The 17,698-nt window shown below is 41.5% G+C and overlaps 2 protein-coding genes across 5 annotated transcripts in view; one reads left to right on the top strand and one right to left on the bottom strand.

The window, feature by feature from the left end:
• Nucleotides 1-6,990, top strand: part of SCYL3 (SCY1 like pseudokinase 3) — a 39,123-nt gene extending 32,133 nt beyond the window's left edge. For 3 of the 4 annotated variants that reach the window (XM_008695930.2, XM_040636197.1, XM_040636196.1), the window contains 3 exons: nt 1,463-1,634; nt 5,149-5,846; nt 6,331-6,990. In XM_008695930.2, coding sequence (XP_008694152.1) covers nt 1,463-1,634; nt 5,149-5,846; nt 6,331-6,390 — 930 coding nt within the window. In that variant the 3' untranslated portion in view covers nt 6,391-6,990. Of the gene's footprint in view, nt 1-1,462; nt 1,635-4,063; nt 4,223-5,148; nt 5,847-6,330 lie in introns of all 4 variants that reach the window. The other variant, XM_040636198.1, reaches the window with a different exon arrangement.
• Nucleotides 6,991-7,120: 130 nt separating this feature from the next.
• CUNH1orf112 (chromosome unknown C1orf112 homolog) overlaps nt 7,121-17,698 on the bottom strand; it is a 41,064-nt gene continuing 30,486 nt past the window's right edge. Inside the window, exons 17-24 of the mRNA XM_008695946.2 lie at nt 17,493-17,678; nt 15,340-15,462; nt 14,139-14,234; nt 12,390-12,503; nt 10,539-10,643; nt 9,790-9,870; nt 8,511-8,630; nt 7,121-7,328 (exon numbers count right to left, since the gene is read on the bottom strand). Coding sequence (XP_008694168.1) covers nt 7,140-7,328; nt 8,511-8,630; nt 9,790-9,870; nt 10,539-10,643; nt 12,390-12,503; nt 14,139-14,234; nt 15,340-15,462; nt 17,493-17,678 — 1,014 coding nt within the window. The 3' untranslated portion in view covers nt 7,121-7,139. The remainder of the gene's footprint in view (nt 7,329-8,510; nt 8,631-9,789; nt 9,871-10,538; nt 10,644-12,389; nt 12,504-14,138; nt 14,235-15,339; nt 15,463-17,492; nt 17,679-17,698) is intronic.

Genomic DNA, 17,698 nt, shown 5'->3' with positions numbered 1-17,698 from the left:
TGCTGAAAAATGAGCTCACAGCCTTATGGGATTTTACTTGTCTGTAACTCTTGGCTTTTTTCTTGCTACTTTTAAAATTCTCTCTTGATCATTACTTTTTGTTATTTTAATTATAATGTGTCTTGGCCTGGACCTTCTTCGGTTAATCTTGTTAGAGGCCCTCTACTTCTTGCACCTGGACATCTGTTTCCTTCCCCAGATTAGGGATGTCTTCAGCTATTATTTCTTCAAATAAGTTTTCTGCTCCCTTTTCTCCCCTGCTTCTGGGATTCCTGTAATGCCAGTGTTACTATGCTTGATGATGTCACTGAATGTCTTTAACCTGCTCTCATTCTTTTTTTTTTTTTCCCGCTTTGGGTGCTTTCTATTACCCTGTCTTCCAGGTCACTGATCCATTCTTCTGCATCCACTCATCGGCTGATATTTCCACTAGTGTATTTTTTATTTAAGCTATTGAATTCTTCATCTCTGATTCTTTTTATATTTTTTACCTCTTTGTTGAAATTGAGTTCATCCATTCTTTTTTCAAGTCCCATGAGTATCTTTATGACCATTACTTCGAATAAGGCATTTTTCTTATCTCCATTTCATTTAGCTCTTTTGTTGTGATTTTATTCTCTCATTTGGGACATAATCCTTTGTTCTTTCATTTTGTCTCTGTTTGTTTCTATGTATTAGGGCAGTCAGCTACGTCCGGAAGGTAGTCGCCTTGTGTGGAAGAGGTCCTGTGGTGCCCTAAATGCATTCTCCCGGGTCATCGGTAGCAGGCGCTNNNNGGGGGGGGGGGGGGGGGGGGTCTTCTGTGTGGGTTCTGTGTACCCTGCTGTTGTGGCTGAGCCACGTTTGTCTTCAGCCCAGTCAGCTCCAGTGACCCATTTGCCTGCTGTGGGCACACGGGGCAGCGTTTGGTCCCTGCACTGTGGAGAGGCCTGAAGCTGCTGTGGGCTCATTGGTAGGTCGGGCCAGCAGTCAGAGTGCATGTCTGTGTGTCTGCTGTTAGCCCCTCTGCCACAGGTGTAGGCTCCTGTCACTCCATCTCTTGATTGGAGTGTTTAGATTCTCTGAGAGTTTGGAGAGTCCTGTACAGCCATACCACCCTGAACCACCCAGTCCCAGCTGATCTGACACTAAGCAGGGTCAGGCCCGATGAGTAGTTGCTGGGAGGCCTCCTCGGAATACTGGCTGAGATCTCCAGAGCCTTTTATAGTAGTTTAACAATAATGTCGTTACTTCCAATGTATTTATTTTTGTTACTGTATTTTTAACAATGTATCGGTCCGTGACTGATTGGGAGAGGAAAATACTGGTTCTTGACCACAGACAGTTAGAGAGCTGCTGCCCTTAGACACCCACATGAGAAACGAAGTCATCTGAGCAAGCATTCTGACTGCAGCCCAGCCGTTGGTTTATGGGAAAGGCCGGCAGCGTGGCCGTGTGCACTCATTACCTGACTTGCTCCTAGGTGCTGCTGGGCTTGCGCGACACCAGCGAGTCCATTGTGGCCGTTACTCTTCACAGCCTGGCCGTGCTGGTGTCTCTGCTTGGACCAGAGGTGGTGGTGGGAGGAGAAAGAACCAAGATCTTCAAACGCACTGCCCCCAGTTTTACTAAAACGGTCGACCTTTCCCCGGAAGGTAAGAATGATTAAAAAGTATGGCTTTTTATTTTAAATGTTTAATTAGATTTTTAACATTATACATATAGTGCAGGTGGGCTGTCTTCAGTCAAATGATACAGAGAATGATAAAGAGTAATTTCCCTCTCAGTCCCTCTGGGTGTGTAAGATACCCAGTTTGAATAGTTTAGTGGGAATCTTTTCTTCCCTTTTCCTTCCCCACAAAGACACACAGATGTAGGTTTATACACACATGCCCATATATAGAATTTTTTAACAAAACAGTGAGAAAATATGTGCAATTCTACAACTTAATTTTTTCATACAGTGGCTTATCAGGGACCAGTCTCCAGGTCAATACATAGAAATGACACCTTTTTTGACAGCTACCTAATATTTCATTGAATATAATTCATTCAGTGATTTCCCTATTGATGGATATTGCTCTCATTTCTGGATATTATATTGCTGCAATAGATGTCTTCTGTTTACCTGTATCTTTATGTAGTTTGGCTTTTATTGCTACAGGATAAAGTCCCAGAAGTAGATCCACTGGGTCAAAGGATATATATTTAAACTTTTAATAGATAACTTTCTGTCAGCTTCTAAAAAGGTTCTAGCAGTCGTAACACTAGATGTTTAAGTTTTTCTGATGTTGATGGCCTTTTAGGTAAAAAGCTATTGATTTTTAGGTACTTCAAGAAATCCTTTGTTCTGTTCCCATTGGACGTTACATGGGATGGAGCAGTAATTTCTGGTCTTTGTAGTCTGTAAAAGGCAAGAATAAGAATTTTGTATCAGCGTCATTGCTTCTTTGGTCCTTGGTTTAACCCTGACTAGGATGGTGACCTTGTTAGGACATGCAGATCTCGGATTCAGTGCTCATGGATAGTGAATTTGATAGCATGGAAACAGTCACAGTGGGAAAGAACTATCAGACACTTCCCCAATTTTGATGCCAGGTGAATCTTTAAAGCAACACTGGCTTCCTGAAGCTTTGATGGGTCCAGCCCTTCTTGGTGCTCACGAAGTCAGTGTGAGTCAGGAGCTTGAAGAGGGTGAAGAAGCCGCTCCCTCTGTCCGGCCAGGATATGTTCATACTGCATTGAGGGAATGAAGCCTGTTACCAGCAAATGAGAGATGTATTTACATTTCATACCAGAGGAGGTTTGGGGGGACAGTGGTGGTGGTATGTGCAGTTCTGAGATAAGACTGGGAGTCCATCTCTTAGGGTGGCTTTGCATGATGAGTTAGCAAGAGTCCCCACACCTCACACCTGGTGTATTTATTGGCTGTAGCTTCCTAGTTCTGGACATTTTAGATACTGTTGACCTGTAATCTTAGAAACCAGAAAGGCACCAAAGCAGGAATAACAAATGAATTTTTATGAAAACAGATGTTTCTGAAGACTTTATAAAAGGCAGATCAAGGTCTGATCCCACTGACTTCCCAAATTAGTTAAGCTCTTCATCCAAGATGGTTGTCGAACCCTGGCGGCAGCCTGCTTCTCCGGTTCCCAGTTAAGAGCATCCCTTCTACTGAGGGACGTGGGAGGGGAGGGGGCAGGTATATAGGAGGGTACCCTTGGACTTTTTCTTTTCTCCTTTTGTTCTTCTGCAGTTTATCTATATGGTCAGACTTAATATGGGATAATACTGAGATTTACGAACAGGGTACCTCAGGGACGTGAGTCTGCATGGAAGAGCACTGGAGAAGGGGACACTGGGTGAGAACCACTGGTAGGCCCTCAGTAGGGAGGATGGTGGCAGGAGCAAGCAAGAGGGTGCAGGGCTTGCAGAGGTCAGGCCTTGGAGGACAGGCAGGGCCTCCCTGTGATGACTTACCCCAGGCAGAGGAAGCATTAAGCCAAAAATTTTGTGGGAATCCTTTTGACCAATGCCCTCTTTTGAGTATAAACTTTCTGGTAAACCCGTTAAAGCAACATTTTTTTTGGAAACAGCCCCCCCCCCCCAAGCTGGGAGTTAAATGTCTACTATAATATAAAATTAACCATTTTAACCATTTTTAACCGTACGGTTTTGTGGCATTAAGTATATTCACATCGGTGTGCTTGTTCTCTTAGGCTTTTTATTCTTAAAAGTAGAATCAATCATGATTTTAAATTGCCAAAATGTTCAAAGGCCATTAACTTTTGTAATTAGGTATCGTAAAAGTTATATCTAATCAACGCCTCACCTAATGCTTGAATCCTTTCGAGTCCCTTCACATCAGGTAGACACTCAGCCTGCCCTGAAACACCTTGAGGACAGGCAGTCCACTGTGTAATAGGTGTGTGTCTTCAGATGTTTGAAGATGCTCTCTCCCCGCAACTGATCTTTTATCTGTGTTAAATATACCCATTTCCCTTAACTGTTGCTCGCCTACCCTGATAGAGCAAGAAGCAATTTACTATCCCTTTTATCTTTGGGAGTTTTTATGTATCTTCAGATTCTTCCCCGCTCGTCGTCTGTAGCCAGCAGAGTCAGATGGCACCAATCTTGGAGAACCCCTCCTCTGGCATATTCCCTAAATGTTTCTTTTCTGGCAGCATGCCCATCAGCAAGAAGCATACACAGCAAGATTGCTACAATACTCTTTTACAGTCAAGTAGAAATATTCAATTTATATAGCTTTTCCACTATTTAGATGAATGTTTTCCTGAGTATGAAGTTTTAAATTCTAAAAATTAAGGGCACTTTGGGAATATTGAGGCTGATTTCTGTTATCACTCACAACTCCATAGTCAGCTGGGGTCTCCTCTGCTTTTCCTGGACCACAGGGCATATACCTACATTTCTTTGTAACTGGTGAGGAGAGCTGGCTGACGTTACTTTGGTACTTCTGATGCTTAGGGCAGCATTTTCCAAATTGTATCAGAGGATGACAGTTCTGTCAGATGGCAGTAGGTAAGCCATGAAAGAGAGTTGTGTGGTTAAGTAAGTTTGGGGAAATGTTAGTAGCAGAGTCCTGACACGTTGCACAAGATTCCAGGGTCTTGACTACATTTAAGGAAATCTGTTTAAAATGCAGTTATGTTAGGGGTGCCTGGGTGGCTCAGTCGGTTAAGCATCTGACTCTTGATTTCGGCTCAAGTCAAGAGATCAAGCCCTGCGTCAGGCTCTGTGCTGGGCATGGGGCCTGCTTAAGATTCTCTCTCAAAATAAATAAATAAAATTTAAAAAGTAAAATGAGGGTATGTTGGGTTAAGACAAACTTATTTGAGCACACAACACTTCTTGGGGTTAACACTGCCTGGCTTGGAACATTTCTGTATTTGTTTATAGACAATTATGCCAATAAACAATATGCTTGAATAATGAGTGAAGGATTGTATGTACCAGTTAAAGTATCTCAATAACTTACATCACATTTTTGTTCTGTTCTGCTGGGATATCTCTTTTGTAGGTACAATTCAGTAACCTGGCTATTTCTAAGAAATTAGAGCCATACGTTTTTTTGTTTTTGCGTTACCCTTTTCCTTAATATATTGCTTGAACACTTTATGAGAGTAATTTCTGCACATATCCTCACAGGTGATCAATTTTCTCAGCCTATTAAATTTCCCATGAATGGACTTTCAGATGTGAAAAATACCTTGGGTGATAGTGAGAACTTCCCATCAAGTTCTAAAAAGTCCGAGGAGTGGCCTGACTGGAGTGAGCCTGAGGAGCCTGAAAACAAAGCCGTCAGCATCCAGATTTGTCCCACGGAAGCCTGCGATGCCTCCACATGCCCGCTCACTCACGTGAACGCGGAGGAGGCGGCGTGGGAGGACGTGGGGCCCAGCAGCTTAGATAATGAAATGAGTGCAGGAGGTGGCGTCCCAGCCGTCAGACCGGGCACCTCAGGGGAACAGGAGGCCATTCCTACTTTGCTTTCACTCACTGAAGAGTCCAAGCCTTTGAAGTCGAGTCCGCCCCAAAAGACCAGTCTTGCACAGAGCGGGCATGACCCAGACCAAACCAAGCCACCAAAAGTGTCATCACAGGAAAGGCGCCTTAAGGCTCCACCAGAACTTGGTTTAGGAGAGGAGTTTACCATTCAGGTAAAAAAGAAGCCGGTACAAGATCCAGAGTTGGACTGGTTTGCTGATATGATTCCAGAAATTAAGCCTTCAGCTGCTATTCTTATTTTGCCTGAACTGAGGACAGAAATGGTGGTTTCCGACAAGGATGACATCTCACCAGTGATGCAGTTTTCCTCAAAATTTGCAGCAGCGGAGATGACTGAGGTGAGGCTTAGTAAATCGTGCTGCTAGTTTAAGGGGTGCTCTTGTATGTACCAGTTGCACGGTCGCGTTGGTAACAGACTTGCTGTTTTCCTGGTGAGGGAAGAGACTGATGCAGCCCAAAGCGAATAAGATCAGTTTCTGTAAATGATCTTTCCTTCCCCAGAAAGAAGTAGCGGTGCTAAATGGGCCACTGGCTACTGTTATAACCTTTTTATTTAAAAGGGGGTTAAACCAAGAATAGGGTGTCATCAGATTGATATTCTTGTATTTATATGGTCCTTGGAAAGTTATTTTCCAGTGCTGTGGTTTTGTAAATCTGAAACCAAGTAACCCCTACTTTGCAGCTCCCTGTTGCAGTAAGTGATTTTACCTTACCTAGCACGAGGAGATCTCTTCTGGCATCGAGAGGCAAGTGTTAGGCCCTTTAAATTCAGAAATGATTTGTCTCAGCAGCCTGCCCTTGGTTTGCTTTATCTTGCTGCAGGGAGAGTCTGAAGGCTGGGGAGACGAAGGGGAGCTGAACTGGGAAGATAATAACTGGTGACCACAGGTGTAACTTTAGGGAAAAGGATTTCTTAAAAAAAAAAAAAAAAAATCAAACTAATACCTCAAAGTGGGCTCTGCAGACAAGAAAACCCAAAAGCATCCGTTTTTCCCGTCTGTGCCAACTGAAGCGTGAGCCCCCGAGTGCTGGCCGGCGCCCCGGCGGCGAAGAGGCCCAGCGCTGATTTTGCGGAGGAGGAGCCCGTGTGCGTCTGACTGAGGCCAGTTTCTGTGAAGAGCAAGTAGCTGTGGAAAGGCTGAATTTACTGCTTTTTTCCAGGACAATTCCGGAAGAAAATAAATACAAAAATTCAAGCTGATTAGCTTAATTCTGTGCCATTTCTTTAACAGAAGAGTAAGCTTTATTATGAAATACAACTTACTGAGAAAGTTTTAGCTGTAAAGTATATAAATGATTTTAAATCGCTAAGGTTTCCTTAGGCAGCTTATTTATTTGTTTACAGTTGTACTGTCTGTGGCCCTGTGGGTACCTGGGCAGTCCCTGACTGTTCCACATGTATTACATTGTACCAAAGTTCTTCATGAGAAATCTCCCCACCACCTGTTCTCTAAACGTCCAATAAAGACTATTTTCACTAGATTCAACTTTACAAAAGTTGTTTTATATGTGTTAGAAAATGCAGACATAGTTACATCAATATATTCATTTACAAAGTATAGTGTAGGATGATAAAAATCATACCCAGTCCTATCTGGTGGCAACACGGTCCAGTCCAGTCAAGGGCCACCCTAGAGCACACGTCGTTTCAGCTCCTCAATCCTTTCTTGGAGCGTCTCCATCTTCCGTAGAAGCCAGTCTGGAGCAGGAGACTTTTGGAGTAAGGACTCAACTGCGTCCAGCGCCCCTGATGCTGCTTGCAGTGCTGACCTGTACTCTTCTTCCAAGGGGAACTCCTGACGGGCTCTTTTTGCATAAGGCTGGCAAGTGAGAAAAACATGGGATAAGTAATGCCGTGATACCTATGCCAAAGATGATCAAGAACTTTCTTCTGGAATTTCTAAAACTGTAAAGTTTTATGTGCAAATTTTATTTTGTCATTGGTTCACAGGGGCAGGAGGGAACCACCACCCCCGTGTCCCCAGCTGTTTCTGAAGGTGTTTCTGGTTTGTCACACTGATGCAGGGCGCTACTACCAGTAGGCTCCAAGGAAACTAAGAGGAATGCTGCCTTGTCCAGTAATTTCCAGAGAGTATTCTTTGGAAATATCTTGTCCTGACTAAAAAGCCCCAGGTATACATTTTCTAAATGGTTCCAGTTTACTTTTTAATGCTAAGTGCTGTGGTCTTTCAGATGCTTTTCAACCCAATTCAATAAGTCATCAGGCTTTCTAACATCACCGCACTGGGGTGGGGATCGGGACCAAGACGTCTTCTGTAATCACCGTCTTCCCAAGGAAGGTCATAAATTCTTGAGGGCTTATTTACAGCACTGCTCTGTAATTTTTAGGCCTGAAATCTATAAAGTTAATGTCTTGAAAACAAGTTATTAACATAGACTAACTTTCTTTATATAAGAGTTTCAGCTGAAACTCACCAGAATATTGTTCCTCTTAAGGACTGCTATTCTAAATACACTGTCAGTGCTCAAAATGTATTTTGAATATCCTTAGTGGTATCAGATTTCAGTCTTTTAGTAGGTAGATGTGATTTCTAGACACTGCCAGAAATGATTTAGGCTGGTTTGATGAGTGAGGCAAGGGATCAACCAAAACATTTTGGAAGGCGAGTTTACTGATTTTCTTCGGTGGTTCAGAAACTACTACATTTATAGCTTCACTGATACAGATACGTAACTTTCAGTTGTTCATAGTAACCTCTGGGAAAGTCATACTGGAAGAGTACAGTCGGTATCATGTTTAAAACTTGTATTTTTGTAGTCCCACCTCTGTTCTGTGTGCTGATAACCTTTCAGGAAGAAGAAATAGGATTTTTAAAAGAGCAGCTGCTGTAAACAGGAGACTTTTACACGTCTAGACCTATTTGATTATATTTTGACAGTCAATATGAGGCCAGGGACCATACTAGTTTTTTTTACTTTTATCAGTAAGGAGGGGAGAATTTCTCCTAAAAGCTTGACCCGTACTGAAATGCAGTCCATACCTGTAAAGGTGACCCCTTTGCTGCTTCTACAGCAACTTGAGCAAAGTGGTCCCGGAAAATGCCTTTTTCCTGTTTCACACGTTCCACTCTGGCAGCTGCAGTCTCATCTTCAAACCCAGTCTGCCACGGTCATGAAAAACATCACGTAAGCACCAAGCATTCTCTAACAGACAGCAGATGATGTAATACTCAGAAAGTGAGAAGGCCAGGGCCTCCTGGGTGGCTCAGTCGGTTAAGCGTCCGACTCAGGTCATGATCTCCGCGCTGGGCATGGAGTCTGCTTAAGCTTCTCTCTCTCTCTCTCTGCCCCTCCCCACCCCCCACTAAAAAAAAAAAAAAGAAAAAAGGCCATGCACGTGCATGTGTGTGTGCGCACGTGTGCGCGTGCGTGTGTTGTGTTTAAGCACCCAGTGTTAAACTATTCTGGCTTAGCCTGTGAGCTAAGGCAAATTTTGGAAGTTGGACTCATCTGTAAATGCATCATCTTTGTGTAATTTGGATAAAATTACAGTGTTCTCCTTCCCTACAGAAAAGATGAACTGTCATTTTTCCCCCTGGAAAAATTTTCCAGGGGGAAAAATGACAGTCTGCGAACCTTCACTGTGTAGGGTAAGAAACTGGCAAAAACATGTACATACACATACTTACTCCGGCTTCTGTTTTAACATACGTGTGTATATACAAAGCCCAGTTTAATAATAGGTGAGTATAAAAAAATTAGTTAAGCATAATTCACTTTCTCTTGGTCTTCTAAATTTGCTGTTTAACTATTCTACTAGTGCTGCAATTAACCCTCATATCCTAAAACTACCCCCATATAAGTTGCAAGGTGTGCACGAACATGGGAGCCAAACGATGGAAAGTTTGGTTCCAAACAGAAAGGCAGCTTTAAAAACGTCACTGTTTGGAAAACTAGGTCTCTGCCGGTGCAGCAAAGCCACGTGTAAACTGTATCTAAATCCGAGCTGTAAACACGGGCCTCTCGGGCCTGCTGTTGCGCGTGTGCGCCCAGTCTGCTCAGGAGCCTTTTAGGGGCTCGGTCCTCTCAGCGCCTGAACGAGCAGCGCCGCCATGGCCCACACCGTGGGCAGAGGGGCTCCAACTGCCCCAGCGCTGTGACTCGTCACGCGGGCCCAGCTGTTTAATGTGCGTCACCTCAGTGCTGAGCACTACGAAAAATTTAAGCTAAGAAGATACTTAACTTGGTCACAATCCTACAATTTAAAAAAACAATGACAAAATCTGTGATGCTGCTATTTTGAGCTACAGAAATAAATACCTTCTCCAGAAAAGATATAACTTTGTTCCTAGTGTCTTCAGAACAGAGACATTGTGGAACTATCTCCTCATGATTTGTTCCCTATGGAAAGACAGATAAAGGAGACCAATTTTAATGTATCAACAACTTGCAAAGACAACCGCCTAAGAGCTACCTTAATCAGAAACGCATTTTAAAAGAAAACAGTGTCGGAGGACGTTCAAGACCAGCAGCTCCTCGTTCCTGACGGGAGCCTCAGCACCACGCGGCATTTGGCACGGGCACAGAGCTGGAGGCTTTAGTCACCTCTGCCCAGTCATCCTAACGTCTGTGGGCCCCTTGTGACCACAGGCATGACTGCACAGCTCCCGATGAGAGAAAAAGGAGCATCATCCCACAGGAGGTCACCTCCTCCGTGGCCCCGAGCTCACACGTCCCTGTGCTCATCAACCTGACTCCTCAGTGACAGAGATGGAATGCATTATTCGTTCATATTTCAGAAATACTGTCTGAAAGCAGCCGAGTTAACAGACCTGGTCTGAATGCGTGGTTCTGGTTGTTCCTACTCTCCTAGGACCTTAGGAAAGTACCTTCACTTCCCTATGCTCCATTGTTAGGTGCTGCAAAAGAGATCGTTGGCAATATCTCCTCCAGTGGAAAATTTTAATGACGAAGATCAAAAGTAGCTCAATAAATGTTTTTGGAATGTTTTGGAAAACCTGAAATAATACATTTTGGCGATCACTGTGATAGGTTGGTCTTATAATTACCTCGGCGAACTGAGTAAACGCCTCCAAGGTATGTTGTTCTACTATCCAGTTGCTGTCAGCTAGCAGGAAGGCAAAAATAGAAGACAGGCTGGGCAGAATTTTGTCCTAAAAGAGAACCAAACCTTATTAAACAGAGGAAAACCTCAGTATTCTATTCTTAATGTTGTCAGGTTTCCCTGATTCCATCCCAGTGAGCACATACTAGTACGTTAGGACATGTCACTCCTTCGCTTAAATGCTTCCAATAGCTTCTCACTTCGTTCAGAGTAAAACTCAAAGTCCTTAAGATGGCCTGCAAAGCCCCACGGTCGGAGTGTGGCCTCCGCTGGCCCCGTCGGGATCAGACGCGCTCTCATCTCACTACTTCCCCTGCATGCAGGCTACCTGCCTGGCTGCCTCAGCTTCAGGCTTTTACTCACAGGTCACCTTGGTGAGAACGCGACTGCCCATATCCTGTTTAAAACTGTACCCCACAAACACACTCTCCCCCTATTTCTCTCCACAGCACTCACACTAACAAGCTACCTTATGTCTTTATTTGTTGCCCTCCAGAGGCTGAGGGCGGGGATTGATTAGCTTGGTGCATTAATGAATCCCCAGTGATTAAAACAGCACCTGACACATAGCAAAAACTCAGCAATTTTTTTCTTGAATAAATAAATCCGTCTCCTGGCTTTAAAGGCCTCTTATATGCTGATGAATCCACCAAACTTTTTGGGCCTTAACTTCACTCCTGGCAACATGTAGTTTCTGCTAATAAACCATTTGTTAGACACGTCCTGGGCCCACCAGGGTCCAGAGTTGTACATGAATGAGAGAGTACTCTGCAATTTATTTTATGCTAAAAAGAAGACCGCTCAAAAGCAAGTATCTTTGGGTACTCTTGTCCAGAGTTGAAAAGCTGTCAACCTATTTCTTTCATGAAAACAAAGAGGATGATATCATTTACCTGTAAATAAATAAGAGCCCTTTAGAAACTAGCCAGGTTTTTATTTCAAAGATTTTAATATCTACTGAAATAACATCCATCATACTGCTCCAGTTACATGAAAAGGTTCTCATTAGTGAGGTTTGTTTTTTTTTTTTTAAGCTGTATGTATTTATGTGGGAGAGGGAGAGAAAGTCTTAAGCAGACTCCTCGCTGAGTGTGGATCTGACTTGGGCTCGATCTCAACACCCTGAGATCACAACCAGAGCCGAAACCAAGAGTCAGACACTTAACCAACTGCGCCACTCAGATGCCCCTCGGTGAGCTTTTTATAGTCTCTCCCATGGAGGTGAAAAGAAGAAAGTCAGCTATCTAGAATTGCTGGACTGACCACAGTAATAAGGAAGGCAAAACCGAGTTGAGGAGGGTGATCTTTCACTGTGAGGTGTGTCGAGAGTTCAGAAGTATACGGCCAGGCCTGTACAGTTTTATAAGTAAAGATCCATTTGTCAATTATATATACCTTGCAACACTTTCAAAAATACTGCCTTAAAAACATACAGGCTCCCTTCCGTGGATATAAAACCAAGAGAACAACTCTGACAAATGTCCTCATTATATACTCTTTCCCCGAAGACATAAATGTCTCCCTTCCTCGGGGACTGCGTGCACCAGCGCCCAACGGGAAGCAGACTCGCAGACTACAGCCGACTCTACATTACATGTACGTCAAAATATATTTTTCTAAAAAAAAAAACTTAAAATGAGTTCTATTTTGACAAAAGTCACCGTCTTTTTCACAAAATACGTTTCCCCCAACTTTCATTGTCAACAATCCAGAATTCCAGAAATTAATACTGAAAATTTTAGTAATTCTTACAGGGATTTTGTTAACACGAAAACAAAAGAATTAAGAGTATTACCTGGAAAGCTTGAGGCATAAAAAATTTTCCTAGAGAAGATACAAAATCAAGCACTGCCAAACAAACATGGTCAGGAGGCTCTAATTTAAGCAGCGAGGTCTGCAAAGTTACTACCTAAAGTGGCAAAGATCAAAGAACAGTTATAAATGAAAACAAACATTTCGTAGAGACATAAGTAAGATTCTGATGGGCATGTGGAAAGGGGAAACACAACAAAACCCAGAACACTCGAACACTTTAAAAAGTACACGTGGAATTTGAGTAAAATGATCAAATGACTGACTCTGTTATTACGGCGTTCATCTTATCAACTGCTGTATAAAGAAAAAAAAAATGTGTTCCTAAGAAACTATATACCAGTGCTCTTCTTTCAAATCCTTAAAAACTGTTTTGTATTTTAAATTCTAGTGAGGGAAGTTCATTACTTAAAGCAGGGATTGGTAAACTTTCTATGAAGGGCCAGACAGTCAATATTTTAAGCTTTGTAGGTAAGATGTTCCCTGCTGTATATTGTTTTTTTTATTTTTTAATTTTTATTTTACAAACCTTTGAAAATGTAAAAATCCTCCTTAGCTCTTGTCCTGTGAACAGGAGGGCAGAATCTAGCCAGGAAACCAGAGTTTGCCAACCCCTGATTTAAGGGAACACAGAAAGTCATCTCTAAAAGAAGCAATGCCTAAGTGAACACTTTACTTATGTTGAAATTTTAGAACTTTAGTTATTTGGGTTTTTTAAAGGTAGGCACAATTCTATCAAAATTATCCATATTTAATTTATCAAAAAAGATAACTAAAACTGTCAGAATCCACAAAGTTTGAGTCAATTATTTTACTGCATTCTCATTCTCTATACCATGTTACACATACAGTCATTTAAAAATATACCTAATTAGTAAGTATTTGTTAATGCTAAGTTCTTAACGTACACAACCATTAATCAAGCTACTAAAAGCGTTAGTAGTTTCACTTTCTGGCATATAGGTCCTACGATAGGGTGTGATTTCTTCCATCACCTTCCTAAATAGGAATTAGTTTTACCTCATAACTGTTTATTTCTAAATGTGCCTGTAAGCTTAGGCCAGCTCTTGATTTGGGGGATCAGTTCTGCCCAGTATGGACTAATTCCAAAAGCGTCTAAATCACTTCAGAGAAGTGCCTTTTCCTTTGCCTTTTCCTCTGTTGGCTCAGAACCTCCAAAAGCCTGCCAGAACTAGGCAACATCAGAAGCATGCCCCCAACAGTGCCTCTGTTCTGCCTGTCCCAGCCATGCAAGCTGGGGGCCAGACAGAAAACGCAGCAGGCCTCTTACTTCAAAATCATTTTATTTCTTCAAAGAAACAATGAGGATTATCCTTAAATCCACATCAGCTATATTCCATATTCCTACAGCTGCTGGAATGCCTTTGAAATGGTTTTGAATGAACTACGACCCCTAACCTCAGGGATGTTCTAGAGCAGTTAAAAAGAAGTTTTGCCTCTTCAGTATCCGTGAGATAAGGAATCGGAACAGATACAGGCTGAATCAACAGCCCTGCACGCTACCCACACTCTACCGGGAGAGCGAAAGAGAGGAGGAGACCCTGTAAGACAAGCAAATCTGTGACATTTAAGTTCAGCTCAACAGGAAAGTGGTAACAAGCACACAGAGCAACAAATCATTAAAAAGGACTGTTTGTAGAAAGCTCTGTGAAGTCATGTTAGTTCAATAATTTCCTCAGCAAACAAAGTATCAACTTGCTATTGTTCTTACCTGACTTATCAGATGAGGGTCTAGAGCACGAACGAAAAATCCCAACAACGGAAGTAAAAGACTAAGTGTCTGCTGAACGTAAGGTTGACATGTTACCTTAAATAAGAAACACAAAATAATTTTGGTGAAAATTTTCAATTACATGAAAATAGCAACCTTTCAGTGAGCCTTTATTTTATACCAGGCAATATGCTAAGTGCTTTATATTACCTCACACACACCTTTTAACTTTGTGAAGTAGATCTTTACTCACTTTAGTAACAATTTTAAAAAAGGGGGCAGAGAGGTTAAATAATTTGTTCAAGATCACATGACAAAGAAATTTAATCTGGATGGAGAGCTAATTACTTTTGTTTGCCACTGAAAAACTTGTATATGCCTTAGTGTTCTTAAAACTCCATTTCTCTAACCCGTAACACTGTTGTTTCTATCCTATTATAAGCTACATCACCAGCAGAGAAATCCTCAATGAATACTTACTGAATGATTCGTGAGGATTGGGGGAAAGCACTCATTGCAGTCAAAATACTGCAGAAGGGAAATTTAACTCTACATAAACTTTAATAATAAAACATTATCTGCAAAACCATTTCTATGATTTACCAAAAGTGTGAATGTTGCCTTCAGCTTCCAGTGGCTGGCACTACTTAGTCAAAGAAAACAAATGTCATATTTAGATTTTTAAACTAAATGTCATTTGTAAACTACAATAATCCGTGGGACACATATCATCCGAATTCCAGCCCGATCATCACCTCGCCTTCCGCCAATGCTGGGGAAGAGGAACAGGAACGAGCCAGAGCCACTCACTTGCCCCGGCACCTTTAAGCCAGTCACTCTCCACTGCCCAAAGGATTGTATGCAAGACCGCAGAATCACAGAAACAGGCCACACCAGCCCAACAGAGGACAGAAACAGGGCAAGAAGTTTGGTGTTTTTAAATAGGGTCCAAATGGTCATGAAAATAGTTAGCTGAACGATCACTGTCACTCCACTGGGTTCTGGTTTTACTAATGTAATTCCATTACACTCAACAAGAACTGGCTGGAAGAGCACAAACAGGTATTTTAAGTTCTAATCCCAAGTTCTACCAAGCACCTAAAGAAATTACATACATTTTACTCTACAGGGAAATTTCGGTACTATTCTTTTTTCAATATTCTATTTGTTCTTCAGGGAACTAATCAGTTGCTTTCCTTACCAGTTTAGTGTTTAAAAAAGCCCAAAGGTGACTCCCAATTTCCATAATCATAGTCTGCTGTGCAATATCCCCAGCTTCACTGGCAGAATTACATACAGCAAGCAGAGCAGAGAGCGGTGTGTTCTAAAGGGGGAGAGAGGGAAGGGTCTGAGGTTAGATCCCCATCTAAAGGAGCTGAAGCCACAGAGGTTAGGAATTACTTACAACTCTTCATAAAAACCTACATCGAATTTATATTCTGAGACCCAAAGCCATCTTTTCTGCTACTTCTTTAATACAAATTATTTTATTAGAACTAATTTTTCTCATACACAGAGACATTTGCTTCATTTTCTAAATAAACATTTTTTCCATTTAGGTAAAAATTTAGTATTAAAATGGAAACACCACTGTATTTTAATAAATACGTTTGATACAAACTCAGTATGAGCAAGCTAATTTATAATGTTCATCAACTAAAAATTCTATTGTTTTTCACTTTATGCACCTAGTAATCTTTTATCATTACTAGATTTTTATTGTTGCTGTTGTTTAATAATCAGTCTTTAAAATTCCTTAGCAACACTGCATTCACTAAGCAAATACAAAACTTGAGAAGTGCACTTATTTAGAATTTGAAACTAAAAACCACCTTTTCTAGATTCCCTCTCCTTTATGTATCAAATCTCTCTCTGACTAGCCAGGAGTGGAGGTGGTTGGGGGACAGTGGGAGTAAAGTGAAGGCCACGTGGGAATGTAATGATTAGTAACAATGCCTTTAATCCATTATACTTCAACAACAACACTTAAGTTTCAATGATTACCATCCAGCTTTTTATTTAAGATTTGCCCATTTCCTTCTACAAATAAGCATGTAAAATGACCTGTTGAACTAAAGTTTTGCTCAGGGCAAAGATATATTCAATTTTAGAAAATAGGTGCATTATTTTACCTAATACAAAAGATTTTTTTATCTTTAACTACAAAAGGCAGTGCACAATAAATGTAAAACCTGAACAGTTTAACCTACTCCTAACTACATGTTTAATAGTTTTCTCAAAATAAATGCACATAAAAACTTGTATTTCCTTTGGGTATATGTATATGTTTTAAATTATCTTGATAATCATCAGATGCCATTATATAACAGAGTATCAGAACATTTACACTCAGTGTGGAGATATAAGCCTTGAGAAAACCCTGACCTCCTAATTTAATACTACAAATAGGCCCCTAACCCCTTGAATGCCCTGTCCCCATCCCTGTTTTTCTCCACTTACCACAAACTGATACAACATACTTACATCTATATTTATTACTTATTTTACCATCCACAGCTGAGCTACAATGCAAGCTCATGAGAACAGAATTTTTTTGTTTTGTTCCCTGATGCCTGGGACAGCATTTGGCACATAAGAGCACTCAAAATATGTTTGTTGGATGAATAAATGAACCAACAAAGGAGGAAATGAAACTGGAAAATTCAACCCCATGTACTATAGTCAATTTTTTCAGTCAATTTTTAAAAACCATGTATTTTTTACTTCTGACAGATGAATTTCTTTTATATTTCATTATTTTAAGAGGGAGTATTCTAAATGGGAAGCTACACAAAGGCTCAGGATAGATGTGTGTAAAATGGGGGTTGTGTTTTATCAAATAGAAGAATCATGTCTGGGGCACCTGGGTGGCTCGGTAGGTTAAGCGGCTACCTTCGGCTCAGGTCATGATCCCAGGTTGTGGGGACTGAGCCCCACATCAGGCTCCTTGCTCAGCAGGGAGCTGCTTCTCCCCTGCCTGCCATTCCCCATTTGTGCTCTCCGCCCCCCAGCCCCGGCATCAAATAAAATTAAAAAAAAAAAAAAAAAAATGTCTGCCTTATCTAATGATGTGTCAGCAAAAATACTACAAATAAAATAGTTCATAATAGATTTCATCTTGGTCCAGTGTGTCTTAACTACAGTCTCCCTGCCCCCAATATAATTTACATCAGTCAGGATAATAGTAAGTTACTCACAGACCTCTTTACAATGTAGAAATCTGAAAATCCTGCTAGTTTCTAACCTGAGGGCAGAGACCGTATCCATTTTATTAACAGCCCATCACTAGTACCTAGAGCAGTGCTCAGTAAATAGCTGCTAAATGAATCAAATACATTAAAATTCTTATTTTACCAGAGATTCAAGTTCTCCCAAAGTCCGACTACTGCTTAGCCACTCCTGACACTGCGCAATCCCCACTCTGGTGACCTCATGTGCAGCTTGTTTCCTGAGCTCGGTGGGTAATGCCTGGAGGGAAATACACTGCCACAGAGGCAGATTTTCTGCTGCTTTTGGGGAAAATTTCTGGATAAACTCCACCTGAAATAAAATGAAGAAGT

The sequence above is a fragment of the Ursus maritimus genome, unplaced genomic scaffold (genome assembly GCF_017311325.1).
Source record: "Ursus maritimus isolate PB19 unplaced genomic scaffold, ASM1731132v1 scaffold_2, whole genome shotgun sequence".
Taxonomy (NCBI): domain Eukaryota; kingdom Metazoa; phylum Chordata; class Mammalia; order Carnivora; family Ursidae; genus Ursus; species Ursus maritimus.
The sequence above is the reverse complement of the archived record's forward strand: the minus strand, read 5'-3'. Positions and strand labels throughout refer to the sequence as shown.